Source organism: Tympanuchus pallidicinctus, unplaced genomic scaffold (genome assembly GCF_026119805.1).
Source record: "Tympanuchus pallidicinctus isolate F22 unplaced genomic scaffold, pur_lepc_1.0 scaffold12, whole genome shotgun sequence".
Taxonomy (NCBI): Eukaryota; Metazoa; Chordata; class Aves; order Galliformes; family Phasianidae; genus Tympanuchus; species Tympanuchus pallidicinctus.
Window position 1 is genome coordinate 11,535,089 of NW_026294637.1, and position 15,460 is coordinate 11,550,548.

The 15,460-nt window shown below is 38.6% G+C and overlaps 1 protein-coding gene across 10 annotated transcripts in view; it reads right to left on the reverse strand.

Annotated features, from left to right (window-relative positions):
* MYO5A (myosin VA) overlaps positions 1-15,460 on the reverse strand; it is a 96,373-nt gene that overhangs the window by 3,560 nt on the left and 77,353 nt on the right. For 4 of the 10 annotated variants that reach the window (XM_052672353.1, XM_052672346.1, XM_052672345.1 and 1 more), the window contains 12 exons: positions 13,685-13,785; positions 13,053-13,133; positions 11,036-11,234; positions 8,836-8,910; positions 7,152-7,245; positions 6,102-6,248; positions 5,562-5,716; positions 4,672-4,761; positions 3,821-3,971; positions 2,750-3,032; positions 2,068-2,242; positions 682-762 (listed from right to left, as the gene is read on the reverse strand). In XM_052672353.1, coding sequence (XP_052528313.1) covers positions 682-762; positions 2,068-2,242; positions 2,750-3,032; positions 3,821-3,971; positions 4,672-4,761; positions 5,562-5,716; positions 6,102-6,248; positions 7,152-7,245; positions 8,836-8,910; positions 11,036-11,234; positions 13,053-13,133; positions 13,685-13,785 — 1,632 coding nt within the window. The remainder of the gene's footprint in view (positions 1-681; positions 763-2,067; positions 2,243-2,749; positions 3,033-3,820; positions 3,972-4,671; positions 4,762-5,561; positions 5,717-6,101; positions 6,249-7,151; positions 7,246-8,835; positions 8,911-11,035; positions 11,235-13,052; positions 13,134-13,684; positions 13,786-15,460) is intronic. The other 6 variants (XM_052672350.1, XM_052672349.1, XM_052672348.1 and 3 more) reach the window with 3 other exon arrangements.

A 15,460-nucleotide genomic window follows, 5' to 3' on the forward strand; every position in this document is an offset into this window, starting at 1 on the left:
TGTTAATTTTGCATATCTTTCCCTTATAAAACAGTCTGAAGATATTTTCATTCCTTGCAAAAGGGAAAACTGAGGCGCTAGCTGATAACCACATCTTTTCAGTGAGCAGAATTACAGTTTTGCCTCAGTTCTACCTTCTCATTTTCCCTTATCATGCTAGCAATGCAACTAGATTTACAACAAACCAGAAAGATCATTGTTTTGTTTCTTTTGCTCTACTTGCTTTTTTATTTTGGAGTTTTGGGAATCCTTTGTTTTCATAAATACACAAAATTAAAAGGGACAAAATGAAGAGCTCTGGAATGTACATAGGCCTCACTTTTCAAAGCATTTGGAAATTCTCTTGCAGACACAGGTCTGACAGAAGTAAATTTGCATTTGCAAATGTTATCATTTGAAAAGTGGGTATTTAAATGCATTTGCATATACACCGATAGGTAACCACAAAAACCTCTCACCTTCTGGAAATCTCATACACACTGAGGGAAAAACTACCATTCCTTTCCAAGTCTGGAGGCAGTGCATTGTGACTGCCTAAGATTTAAGGCTAACACTGCTTTTTCAGCATAGAAAAAGAAATGACTAATCAGCCTAAAAAGCTTCAGGACACAATCTGTTAGGATCATTTAAAGGTTTCTTAGAAACAGCCAGAAGATGTTTAATGAAAAGATACAGCCATACCTGTATTGTACGTATAAATGATACCAAGACTCTCTCTTCAAATTCATTCACTGGAGTATACAGATTCAGTACTTTCACAATCTGTGAAGAAGAACAACCATCCTCAGTTTCATTCTATCAGTAAGTCTACAGTTACTGACACACTTTATACATGAGCTATTTTTAAAATTTAAATCATTTATTTTTGTTTGTTTCATTGATTCATACAAAATGTCACTATCTATTCAAAGTTATTTTTAAACCTGCACCCTTAGAACACGTGTTCTTTGGAGGTAGAAACCCCAATTCTTCCATGCATAGGGAAAATACCAAACTGTGGCAAAGTCAGATGATAAATAGCTCACTGCATTCCTACATGCCCTGGAAACACACTGCACTTCTCCCCCTAGCTTTGACTCCCTATGGCTTTCTGTAGCTTCCATTCAAGAGAGTCTTATGACCTCAGTGTTTTTCAGGGGAGTGAGCAATTGCTCTGAAAGCAGGGCTACAGTCACTGGAAGACCGAACTGCAACACAGTGCCTTTGAATAGTAATGAATTAAACATCTAAAACTTACATAAACAAATCAATCATTTCTTTGGTCTCTTACATTTTTTCTGTTCAAAAAACAAACAAATCTTTTCAACAGAATGAAAACACTTGAGGCACATGGAATTATACCTTCTTTCAGTTCAGAACTAAATCAGTGCATTACTAAATCAAAACAGCTGTGCCAATGTCACTGCTACTGCTGACACCACTATGAAAGAAACAGAAATTTGTTTATTTTTCTGATAAGAATGTTCAGTAATAACCAAAGATGCTTGGATCCTGTTACTACTGTAAAAATTCTAAGCATACATTGCACAGTTAAAGTAAGGGCAGCTTGTCTTTACAAAACCTAAGCTTCCTACGGAGAAGCCTTCAGCTGTGCTGCCAACTGAGATACACTTGGCTCAGCCTTTCTGAGGCTAATGGGTACAGGAACTTAATACTCTTGTTTGCAAACCCTGAGACAACAGCTCTGCCTGAACTGTCCATTATCTTCAAAGGATGACAACTCAGATGGCAGAAAGATAATTTCCTAGAATCCTAGGCGGAGTTACCTGGGGAACAGAGATACCAGTGAAGGCTTTTCTCTGAAGATTTTTGCAGCCTGAGACTAAGTATAGTGCTACACACTGCACAATGTACTGAGTTTCCTCTCAATTGGTCAAAACTTATCTTGTTCATCAGACCTAGTCCTTTTTTTCACCCCTCCAATTTAATCTGTTTAGTTATACAACTTAAAGCAATGTTAGAAATGTGTGACCTGTCCGTGACAGCGATGCAGGCAGGCCTTGCAAACACAGTGGAACAGAGAACTGCTTAAAAGGGACAGCAAAAAGAGAATGAGAGTTTGATTACTTGGGCAGTAGTCAGTGCATTGCACATTGAACAAATGGCTTCTGCATCTTCATCTGTTTTCTTTTTCACTTGCAACAACTGTGCAGCCTGTATGAGGGGCTCCAGTGTTTCTTTGGCCCCACTGTTCATCAAATTTTTATCACGTAGCCATTCTTCAAGTTGACTCACATTGTACCTATATGAGTTTAGAATACAAAAACATTAGTGCTTAATTACTGCCAAATCAAAAGCATGTCCGTTTCTCTTTCAGTTTTTCTTTCTCCTTATATGCTTTCCCTTCACACTTGTAGTTTTCTGTAATTTTATCTTCTATTTCCCTTCAATTAAGGCAGGACATTTTGAGTTTCAAAACAGCCAGAAACTATGGCTGATGACTTCCACTGAGTGCCTTTCCCCATTTGTTTCTGTTCCTATTAACTGTGGAAATGAGGTAAGCGTAAGAGGAAAGGCAAATGAGATTTTGTTCATACAAATGCACAGTGACACCTTACAATATTACCCAAGGGGGGGAACGCCTTGGCTACGTTTCCTGGCACATGCCAATAGAACGCCTTGGACAACTGCAGCCAAATGCAGGAACAGCCTAAGGTGGCTTTACCACAGGAAGTAGCAAATTACAGCCAAGAGCTCACTACCATTTTCAGCAGCACGTTGGAGAAAAGCATGACAAAAGCTCTCCCACCTTATCTGCATTCCTTTGCTCCAAGAACACATGTCCTTGCGCAGGAGAAGATTATTCAGTGTTACAGCTCCGATGATGTAGAACATCTGCTTGACAACCTGTTTGATCAGCTCTGGATCCATTCCATGCTGACACATCACGGAATGGAAAGAGTTCAGCTGTCGAATAATGGAGTCCAAAGTGTAGGTTCCTTCATCAGCAATGCTGGATGTTCTCTTCCGCAGCCCTGTCGGTTTCACCCCTGAGACACCTTGGATGGTCTCATGCTCCAGCATTCCAGAAACTGCGTAAGATTGACAACATTTGATTGACTGCAAATAGTCTATGTGCAAGCATGCTGTGCAAACCAGAAAAATCCTGTTGGCTATTTACACAGAAAAATCACATTGGGCTTTCTGCTAAACACTACCATGACTTCCAGCAATTCTTTCAGGGTCCCACTACGTTTTGTAAAATCTAAGCTGACAGCATTTTACAGATATTCCAGCAAGAGTGTCTGAAAGGAAGGTGTAACTGCAGCTCAGCAAAATACTCTTTTCATCCACCTGGCCATATGAGCAGCAGTCAGCATACCAAGAGCTGTTCCACTCTTCTAAAAGGTGTGATCAGAAAGTGTCATGAAAATTAGAGAGAACCTTGTCCGACAATGAAATGAAAAACTCTCTCTGATGTGAGCTTCACCACTGCTACCTATTTAGTTGCTGATTGCTGCCTATAATGATGGCCAGCCACTTTCTCCTCCATATTCATTTTTTAATTATGATTTCTCATATTATAAAAGTCCAATTTTCCCAAAACACAAATATCAGACTGTCCTAGCAGTGGTTTCTCTTGTGAACACATGACTTATGACAAACATTTAGAACGCAAATTGATTCGCTGTCACTGCCAGACGAACCAGCCAGCTCTAATCCCACTTGTTCAGTACAGTCCTTGTCATCTATAAACAGAACACCAGAAGAACTATGAATAAAATTGTATCATTCAGGAATAAATATAAGATACAACATATTATTGCCATCACAATTTTCCTTTCAGTACTACAGCTTAAGGAATTCAACCCTGCCTTACCAATCATTGGTTGCAGAATGTTCTCCAACACACGGACCAGTTGTTGGTAGATCTGAATAGCCAAGTCACTCAGGACTTGTCTGTATTCAGCTAAGTCAAAATTAGTGAGGCAGTGCTCATTCTGACGAGGTGTATTATGCTTCATAAACCCCTGCATTAATAAAATCACAGAAACAATTGCTTCAGTCGAATAAAAGAATATAAAATAAAACCAGTATTTAGATTTTTTTAACACAACTGGCAAATACTTCAAAGTAATGGCTGCAACCTCTCAAAACTTTAATTTGGAAATTCTGATTGAATACTAGGATTTTATTTTCAGTTCTGACTTATGCAATGTCTGTTTCCTTGACTTGAAACTCTGAACATGTGACATAGGAACAAAGTGTCAGCTTTCTAGCTGGTAAGACTCTGCCCTCCCACTCCAACACGGACATAATAATTTAGCCATTTATTGCCAAAATCACAAGTAAGTCTGAAGAAGGAATTAGATGTACTGTAGCCTCCAAATTGAAGTGGTCTGTCATACTATAGTTAAAGCACTCAATGTGGCCTGTTGAATTTCAGCGAATCATTACAAAAAATGGTAATAGCAACAGAGTCTTCAACTGAATCTGAGCTGGCACTTTCAGGAATACAGTGCTATCTAACCTCTGGGGCCTCGACCTGCAATAAAGTGAAAAGGGATCAGACTTCATCTCCTACTACTTTCCACTGATGTCGTCACCATCATTCCAGAATGTGCAGTTGTTTTAAGAGACTCTGAATAGACTTGGAGCTATTAAGGAATTAAAGTGTAGTGCTGACAACGGTATTATAGAGCAATGAAATGGAGCACGAGCGCTGCTTACCTCTTCTCCACTGTACTGCTTCAAACAGTGCAAGAACCGGCAGGTGTTGGACAGCCAGAAAGACACCGTTTCAAAGTCATCACCTCTTTTCTGAAGATGAAAACAAACACATTTCAACAAAGACTAGAAAGAGGAATAAAACAATGAAATGCTGGGTGAACACTTAAAATCCACTGATGTTTCATAAAACTGTGTATTTCAATAACATATTTGAAAAGTACAGTTTCTGACAAAATACACTCAAACACCATCTGTTTTCTGTAATTCTAGACCTCTACAGCATTTACTCCATTCACTGACACATGTCCATTATTTCTATGAACACCTAAGCTCCTGCAGGATCGTTTACCAAACAATCTGCTTTATTTAAAAAGTAAGCATACTCCACAAGGCATGAAGCATCTTCATCATTTAATATTGCCTCCACAACACTCCCTGGCCTATACTCTTCCAGTCAACTCATTGCAAAGACTTCAGGCAGTAACTTATCACCAGTAAAATCGGCAGATGAAGCTAGTATGGAAATCTGTGAACCAACACTGCAAACGAAACATTTTAATTACGTACTCTGGAGAAGATTTACAAAGGCTCACTACCCAACAAGCTACTGCATCTAAAGCTTTAAAAGTATAGCTCCAGAGGATGAAGACTATTCAAAATAAAAACAAGATCATCCTTTTTTAATTCATTCAGAGCTTCTATGGTATTATGTGGAGAAAATGCTATCAACTGTAATTTTTGATTGTTATCCCAACTTTCTGTAACTTCTGTGGGAGACTTTACTGCTCAGAAATCCAGAGTCGGTTCACTGATAGACCTTTCCTCACTTACCTAACATGCAATCAGAGGTAAATTTGAATTTAGCATTCTCCTAAACCAAGCAGACTGACCTTCAGCACTTTTTTGATGCCATTGATAGTGGAAGTCAACAATGAACGCACTTTCTGGTCATCGTTAAGGTAATCTGCATGGCGTACACACATGAACAAAATATATGCTGGTAGTCCTGGAATCAGGTTGACTGCTACCCCACGTGGTTTCAGCTCTTGGGAAAAACAAACACATTATTTTGTTAACTGGTAACTCTCTGGAAAGTGTTAACATAGTAATTGCAAATTCCCAGTTAATTCTACCTGTGTGCCAGGTAGAATGTGGCCAGTGAAGAATCAACAGCAGAACTAAGAGCACGAGACACTTTCTTGGTAAAATTTCAGAGCAGAATAAAACATATCTGCTTGCTAAAAATATGTGGACATATTAATATGCACTGTACTAATCAGACTAAAAGACATTTCATTACAACAGACATTTAGGAGTTTTAGATAAACTAAGCACCAAAACATGCTATGCAACTTCTGTGTTCTCATCATTTGCTTTATTTGTCAGAGTATGTGAGAGCAAAGAAGGCTGCAAATGAGAAAGACACTTACCTAAGATAAGATTCTTGACTAGTTTTTGTTCATCCTCCTTCTTATATTCTAACATCCCCTGGAAGTCTTTTTCCTTCCGTGGAATGTTAACTGGACGAATAGGTTCATCAATGATTTGTCCAGGTGATATGTTCTCCATCTGACCAACTTCAGAAGGGAAATGAAAAGAAACATTACAATGTCTTCCAACATATACTGGAAGAAACTTTTACATTTCTAGTGAAGAAATGTAAAATATAAAACTAAGAAAAGTGTGATTTTTCGGTTAAGGGTAACGCTTAGCAACAGAACACCCATTAAACAAGAAGATTCACTCTTTATAAATATATCTTGGGGTGAGCATTCTTCCTTTGAAGAACTGATAAGTTACTGAGCTTGTTTCTGGAAAATGCAGACAGCCATAAAAAGCTTTAGAAAGATTAAGATCTGAATTATTTAAAAACAAATACTTTTATCTTTTTAACATTATCAATCGCTTTTAACAATTACAATGGTTTTATTTATGCAGAGACATAGCAAGCTCTCAGTCTCTTCAGTCATGAGATCCTAAGGCAACACACTTTGAAGCTCATAAAAATAGAACTAACTTAGTCCACATCTGAGTACTCTCATACCCAAGTCTCGCCAGCTCCTGAAAATGAAACCTCAATCTGAAAAAGACAACCTCAGCATTCTTGGCTCCAGTGATAAAGAAATTCACTGTCAAAGAAAAACTGGATGTACTTTTTCCATCTGGTTCTTATTTAGTATCACTTTCATCTTGACAAAAACAGATACTATCTTTGAGTACACAAATAGGCCAAGTAACATTATTTTAAATGGCTTCCATCTTCAGAGAAATATCAACCTCCTCTTACTCACTGCTTTCAAATGGTGACAAATCTTCTGCAGCTTTATAAAGGAACAAAGGGAGCCCTGAGTGGATCTTCTGGAATCAATCAGCAGAGGCCAATGCTCTGAAGCCCTCACACCCTCCTTGCCACTAAGACAGCTAGATACAATGACAATGGGATCACAAAATGTAAAACAAAATCTTTCTCTCAAAAGTACCTTCAAGTTCACCAATCTTCTTAGCAAATACTTTCAATTGCTTCTTTAATTTGCGAACAGTTTTGTCTTGTTTTTCAAGTTGTTCCATCAAATCCTGTCAATTAAAATCAGAGACAGATAAGATATAAGAAAATGCCATAATGTGACAGAATATCAGCGTTGTTAGAATCTACAAGGTGGTGAGGAAAGCTGAACAGTGTTGCCATCCGCTGGCTGAGGTTTACAAGCTGGTACACTGCCTATAACACAAGACAAATACTGCAAATGCTATTAAGTTGTGTAGCACGACAAAGGCAAAGCTCAGAGGCAGGTATACTCTGCAAACACTCAAAACTAGGTCAGTTCTCACAGCAAAAGGCATTGGCTGCAAACACATCTCCCTAATGCTTCCTCTCTGCTCTTCCAAACGCCTCACTGACATGCTTTTCTTTATTATTTAACAGCTGTCCTGTACTTCTGCATCATTTACTCATACCTTCAGGACTGACTCATTATTCAAACTTACTCATTTTATAAGAACACTGAAAGAGCTATCTGCAAAAAGAACTTAACTTGCCTTCACATTCACCAAAATCATAAACATTCAATATACGACAGATCTTATAATGCTCTCTATCACTTAGCATCATCACATTTCCCACATTTCCTTACACTGAAACTGGGATCTTAAAAGAACCATCTTTGTATTCTGTTCTTGAACAACACCTGGTACCTAAAAGACCTACACTGCAATAACGCAGTATTTTTCTTTCAAAGGAACACTCCCCAGAAACCTGTGAATACTCCTGTAACCTGCTGTGGAAGCAAAACCTCCAGCTCCAAAAATCTGAAAGCCATTCCAGAATAGGCATTTGAAAGAGGCTTTTAAAAAACGTGCTGTTGTAAGCATGTTTCTTCATTGCACTAGTAAGAACAGAGGGGACCACGAGCCCCTTGCATCAGAAGTATCACCATGGATACTGCACCTTTCCTAAAAGCACCGTGGCTCCACTATACAAATTAACAGATGTCACATCTCAGTGAGATCTGGAATTTCATAAATTATATTCCTTCAAGTTCAGGTATGCTGCTACCTCTGTTTATCATTTTTAATTATTATGCAAATAAATTATTTTTAGTATTTCCAATTCTATCCGTCAGATTTCACGTTTGAAAAATATTAATTACAGATGTCTGTAGATGTTTTCATTCAGATTTGTTTGTTCCAGTTGTCAGCACTGTAAGGAGGTCTCTAAAAAAATGAAGGCCAAGATTTGAGTACTTACGTTTTCAGGCATTATTAACCTTAGAAGTACCTGTATGATCAGGCCTCAATTTTGCTGAGCTGTATTTAAACGTGTCGAAATTTTAAAGCAAAGAATGGACCTGAAAATTGAGCATCTTTTGCATCACGTACCTCCTTTTCAGGGCATAGAGGCAGAATTAAGTAGAATTCAAAAAGAAACTGCTTTGCTCACAGTGCAAGACATATTAGTAGCAAAACTGTGCGTCAAAAAGAGTCACAGATGACACAGAGGACACTAAGACTAACAAAAAAAGCAGAGAAGGATATAATTGGCATCATGAAGCTCTCTGCAGGGGATTTCCTTTGGAAGGCAGAAAGGGAGGCAGCCTGCTTTTTAATTAGTGCTCCATAAATAGCAAACGAGACAACAAGGAAGCAGGATTCATGTGATCTACATACAATCATCCGTTTGTAAAGGGAAATCCGGTACGATTGATACTTCTTGGGATCATCTGCATACAACTCCTCATAAAACTGTAAAAATAGGTAGAGGATTGTTTTTCCCCCTCCCTTTCAGGCACTAATACTTCATTTAGCACTATATAAATGCAATCAGATTAATGCAAGATCAAAGATCTCTAATTTGAAGCAGTTCAGTTCTTAGGTGTGGTGCTGATTCCAGCCTCTCCCAGACAGAAGCTAATGCAGATGAGGCACACAAGCCAGATCTTTAAAAAATGGGCAATAATAACACGGTGAAAGCCTGGGATATAATCTTTTCAAGACTCTGGAAAGAACACTTCCTTGTGCAAGTAAAGATGGGATTGCAGTAAGTACTGCTATTCTAACATCACACCTGGGAAACCTGTAAATTATTTGCTCTCTGGGGCTAGGATTGGAAAAGAAGCCTATTCTCAATTTGAAGCAGATTTGCAATACTCAAATATTGGTAGTGAAATACTAACAAATGAGTCTATATTTAACAAGTAAAATTACATTCACTGCATTTGTAAAGAAAGAAAACTCCTCTGGGATGTAATTACGTGACTGTTGTCTTCGGATTTCAGCATGTGATGAGCTGTTCTCTTGGCGTAAAAAAGGCTAAAACTCAGAACACATGACTAAGCAGCAGGAGGGATCTGTCCAAGATGGAAACATTTGCCACTTACCTTTTCCAGTAGGAGTCAGTTCCTACTGAGATATATGTATAACATATTTTCAATCGATTTTCCAAGAGCTATTAAGCTGAACTGGATATTGCTCTAAAGCTTGGACCTAAGACACCAGCTTTACAGTGAAAAGTTCTGTAACGTATGTAAGCAGAAAAGACACCCTAAACAGCACCTTGGCTTGTTTAGAGAAAGCAATGGCACTCAGAGCTCTGAATTTTCTCCCTGAAGTACAATGGCTTCTCCAAAAGTAATGCCTCTTATTTTATTATGTTGACATGACACCAAGGTTGATGGTGGTGGTACAGCAATAGAGGTTGAACCTTCCCACCAATATTCCATTACATTTTGTTGCTGTGTGACAGATGGCAGCAGAGGGGCAGTCTGACAGAATGGTGTCTGACATGGAATTACAAATGAAGCAAAGGGGTGGAGCTGAATTCCTTCACTCATCAACACTTGCTGAACTTTTATGGACACCAAACAGTGGATGTGAGCACAGTGAGGTGCTGGGTGGTACACTGTAGCAACAACACTATCATTGAAGCTGTGACACAGCAGGTCTCCTCCACAGGTGCAGATTTTTACAAGCATAGCATACAGGCTGTTGTTCATTACTGCTGGCAAAAATGCATAGCTAATGGTGGTGACTGTTGAAAAATAGTGTTTTGAAGCTGCAAATCTGCTCTATCGAATAGTGTTATTGTGCTATTTATATTTGTTGTAGTTTCCCTGGAAATAAATAGGAGGCATTATTTTCAGAGCAACCTATGTAACCTAGAGCATTCTACTAAAAAGAACTTACACAGAGGAACTCCAAGCTAATGAACAGTGATAAGACAAGGATTTCTCAGCATGGGCTGAAAATTTCCCCAGAAATGAACTAGCCTGTACATGATGAACATACGCCTTCACAGGAAAAGGTATTTCACCTGACCTCTCCTTCATACAAAAATGGGGTACAGTGAACAGGGAACACCAGACAATCAAGTAACTCCTAAGTTTCTTTTTCTGGAGCAAAACACTGAATACCTGGAGCTCATAACACAGTGGACGACCTGTGTAGCTTCAGGCAGGAAGGGAAAGAAGAAGAAAAGCTACACTGAAAAATTAAAGAACTACATCAGCATTTTTCAACAAAATAATATTTCAGAGGAAACACCACTGCTTGCCAATAATATTTTTTTTTAAGTTTCACGCATATCAATGATTCTATTTAGGAATGATTAAACTCATCGGTTGAAACCAGCACTTTTATACTGGCATTCACAAGCTTTTCTATGCCACAAACTAAGAAAGTCCTTAAATTGATGTGACTTAATCAGTAGTCATTAGTTTCTTTCTTCCATTAGCTTATCTTAAAAATATAAAATCCCTGCGCTCAAGCAGCTTTTTTACAGGAGGCTGCCATCTGAAAACCAGTGAGTACTTAGAGGCACAGACAAACTTGTAAGACCCCATGCCTGCTCCAACAACATCACTGCCCTTACCAAATTCTCATTTGTCAGCCGGGTGATCTCATGCTGCAGACTGGCTTCAATGCGGGCCTCTGGGGGCAGCTGCAGATTCTGCGCCAAGAGCTGCTGCTGGCGATTGTTTTCTTCCTTCAGACTTTGGATCTCACCTCGCAGTGACTCCAGCTCATTCTCGTGGCTCTTCTTCTGTGACTGCAGCTGAGACTCCAGCAGCCTGAAGAAGTTGAGCAGCAGTTGTAAGATCACGCTTGGTAAGACACATCCCAAATTCTCAGAGGGAGTTTAGCTGCTGCTCAGGAACAATTAGCAATGGCTCGCAAAGGAAAATGAAAAAGGCAGAGTACTCTTTAAACCCTTCAGTATGCCTTCTAATTAAATTAAGTTTGTGTGATCAAAAAGTGGAGAGAAACTAATTGTGACAATGTTTTGCATTTCCTTTGTGATGGAGCACATACTGTGCATGGTACAGCTGACAGTGTGGCAAGGAATGTATTGCTACGCCTTCACAGACTGCTCCTGTTTGTAAAGGGGCAAGAGAGGTCTTACCTCTACCCAAATCCTATCAGTTGTGTAAAATGAAGACAGTCTATACTCTTAAACTAGGTTTCTGCAATATTAACAAAGGCAAATCTTTTTAGAGTTAACTTTGTTCAGTCAGAAACCATTCAACTACAATTAATCATCTTTATATTCTTACACTAAAGTAAATATTTTGAAGAGGCCTGTCACAGAATTGTAGAGCTTGCCATTTGTGCAGGAACGGTTAAAGAACCAAACTCAGGACCAGCATCCAGGAGCTCTGTTTCACCCTTGCCACTGACTTGCTCTCTTCCCTTGGGCAATTCACGTCACAAATTCTTCTTATGTGAAATGGGAATAAGATGTAAGAGCCTCCTTCAAAGTAGTGCTGTGTGGCTTAACTCATGTTTGCAAGGTACTGTCCAAGAGCTCTGACTCATTATTTCATAAATATACACACACAGGAAGTGATGCTACTGGAGACTGCTAGTGTTCAATTAGACAATCTTTCAGGGTTTAAATATGCATTAGGCAGCCACATTTATTAGTAACCAGACAGATCAAGCATGCGAGGGCAAATAGTCGTTTACCTGCACTGCTCTGCTATTAAGACAAAGCTTGTTGTCTCTACAGTGCTAGGATGAAAAGGACGAGGCGCGGAGCGCTCACTCTCACACGAGCATTCTGCTCTGCAGAACACTTGTTCTAAGTTACACCTTCACAGACCGTGTTAGGATTAGAATTTGTAAGCACAAGGGAAGGAAAGACTTCAGTTAGTAGCATTCACTGCAAAACAGCTCCTTCTGTAGTTACTGCTACCAAATGTGTATATTTAAGAAAATCAGCACTGCAAATCTGTTGTGCCAGGACATGACTAATGACTGTTTTGGAAGTCTAGAATATGTTACAGAGGCCCAGTCACACACACAGCCCAGAACTGCATTTCCTAACCAGGTGAGCTGCTCAATGACCTGACCAGCACGCGGCTTTGCAGCAGCCACAGTGCCTGTATTGAGGTCTGGCCAGCACCACGATGAACTAACAACTGCTTCTCTCTTGTGGGCTCCCCTTCTTGTCTGCTACACTGATTCTTGCATAGAGATGTGTGGGAGAATAATGTTACATTTATTGAACCCAAGTCAGAATAAAGAGAGCAAGACATAGCTATTCAGGATATGCTGAAATTATTCCAACAGTACATTAACTTTGATATCCAATGTAAAGGCACACAAATGATACACAGTTAAAAAACTCCTCCCCTTGCAGATCTTCTGGAATTTTACAGTCTACTTTTGTGCAAGTATTCTTGAGAATTACTTATAGTTGTTGCCACCATCTTAGCTTCTCAAATAACATAACGTGGAAAGCCAAAAACTTTGGCAACTAACTTTGAGGAAATCCAACAAAGATTTTTTTCTAAGCAAAAAGAAATACTGTAGCCAAAGCAAGGGGCACAGTTAGCTAGAAGAGAAGATGCAAATGAAGAAAAAGCCATTCTGAGAAGTCTGGTAACCTGTTGGCTTGTTTTAACCCTTCATAAACCAGCCAAAGTTCTCCGTCCTCATTCAGCATATGATAGTCCTGGGGAGATTGCCTTCCAAGAAAAGTGTTTAAAAAAATACAAGAGAGATACATGATGGTGATGAGATGACATGTTAAGGACATTACGTACTTAATTATAGTTACAATAAAAGAGAAAGAAACAATTCTATAAAGCAACTTGGAGAAATACCTCTCCTGTTTACATGTATTTCTTCCTAGTAATGAAATTTAGCTTGTGGCATTAGCCCAAGTGGTTACTCATTTCGTGCTGTTACAATATACATATTATGACAGACTACCATGATTACTACTGGACAAAAATAAAAAAATAGCACGTGGAACAGAACCCAGTTTGAGCAATATTGTTGATTAAAGACTAAGAAGGTGCAAGTCCAGGAATCACGATTTGACGTGTCCCCATTGTTTCTTAATCCTTTCAAATACTGTACACTGCAGTTTTACTAATCAAATCAAATTATAACCCCAAATACAAGTGTTCTCTGTGCATTTACACTTAGGTGGATACAACCTACTGAACATGATATGCTCAGGGTATCAGGGCACACTGCAAATGACTGTAAATGAAATACAGAGAACGTGTACCTGTTTGTTTCCTTCAGTCCAATATATGCCTGTGCTATTTCCCCTTTGTCTTTCATCTTCTGTACATCCTCCAAGAGGATTGTAGAATCTGTCATGGTATTCTGGAAAAAGAACGAGGATTGCCAGGGTAAATTTAACAATGTAATTGTTCTTTGAATCCATATTTTTGTCACGTGACTCACAGCACTCTAGCAGCATGCTAGAGTGAGTTTGGGTACTTCAGAAACAAGAGTTCAGTCTGTAACTACTAAAACCATTTGGTGTATCTTCTAAAATGACCTCATACAACATGCTGAAATATCATCTATCTACTGATTGGGTACATCTGTAAACCTTGTTTCATTAATTTTTTTTATCATGTAAAAGAAAATGAAATGATGGATTTGCATTTGGTTAATATTACTACATACTGAAATTCAAGCAGCATGGTTTTGCAACAAGTTTACAAATGCAGCTTAATTCTGTTTTAAATTTTATTTCCAAATCTCATAAATAAAGTCTTTGCATATTTTCAATGCTCTGACAAAGCAGGCAATAATTTACAAGGACTGGAAATTTTTTAAGCTAGATATCATCAAAATACAATTTTTGTTTCAGTTTTGAATGTTACTATGGTACTTTCACCTTCAGCAAAACTTTTCAGTAAAAGTATTTCAGTAAAACTTGAAATAAATAATCAGTGTTTGCAGTCAGCTAAGCCAGTCTGATCCTAGTCACCGCCATGGATAATTACCAGAGTGCTCTAACAAATTCAAGAGCTGCAATTCTGACTTTTCTTTTTGACTTCCAAAAAAATTAAGTGCTATTTTCCTGAGTAAAATTTTTCAAAGGAACAACTTTGTGGGCGCAAATTTTGGAGAACAGCTCTCTTATGCCTAATACAATTGGTGTTATCTAATAATAAAATACATAAGCTGCTCAAAACATTATTCCCAAGATTACAGTGAGATCTTTGTCAGTTTTCTACAATTCTTTTGTTACTCTGTAAAAATACTGTACACTGCCAATATTGCCTTTGCAATGTATTTATTATTTCTGTGCTAATGGAAAAAATGCTAGTTACTCTTACATCCCCAAGACTACTCTAACTGCTACAGCTGTAACACTTAGCAGATCTCATTTAAAGTCAGTTTGGTTCCTCTTTTTCCCAAATACTCTATCTTCAACTAAATTTTCTAATCAAACATTCAGCAATTCCTGTCTAGTATCTGCAGATTACAACTTGAGTCCTGACTGTGCTCACTGCATGTCAAAGGTAACAAACAATATAAAGGAATCCTTCCTATCAAGGAACTCTTTTGTGAAATGCATAGATTTTGCTGTAGAGATCTGATTTGTAAATCATGGCGCTGCTCCTGCTCTTCAAACACATTAAGCAGGATACACTGATTGAGCCAACCACACTGATTCATGGATCTTTCCTTTCATGTCCAGGTTAACATAAACCAACAGTGCAAAGTTGTTAAATCAGCTTGTTTTGAAGCAACTTATTTCCTTGTGCAGAAGGGGAAGATAGGGATAAAGGAGACAAAGAAAGGATAATGAGAATGGTTTTTCAATGACAGCAAAGTAAAGCCCAAGAACTTCAAATGCATCAAGCTGAGCAGTGCAGTCGATACATAGGAAGGAAGGGAAGCCATCCAGAGGAACCTGGACAGGCTGGAGAAATGGGCCCATGAAAACCTAATGAGGTTCAATAAGGCCAAGCGCAGGATGCTGCACTTGGGTCGGGGCAATCCCAGGTATTTATGCAAACTGGGTGAAGATCTCCTTGAG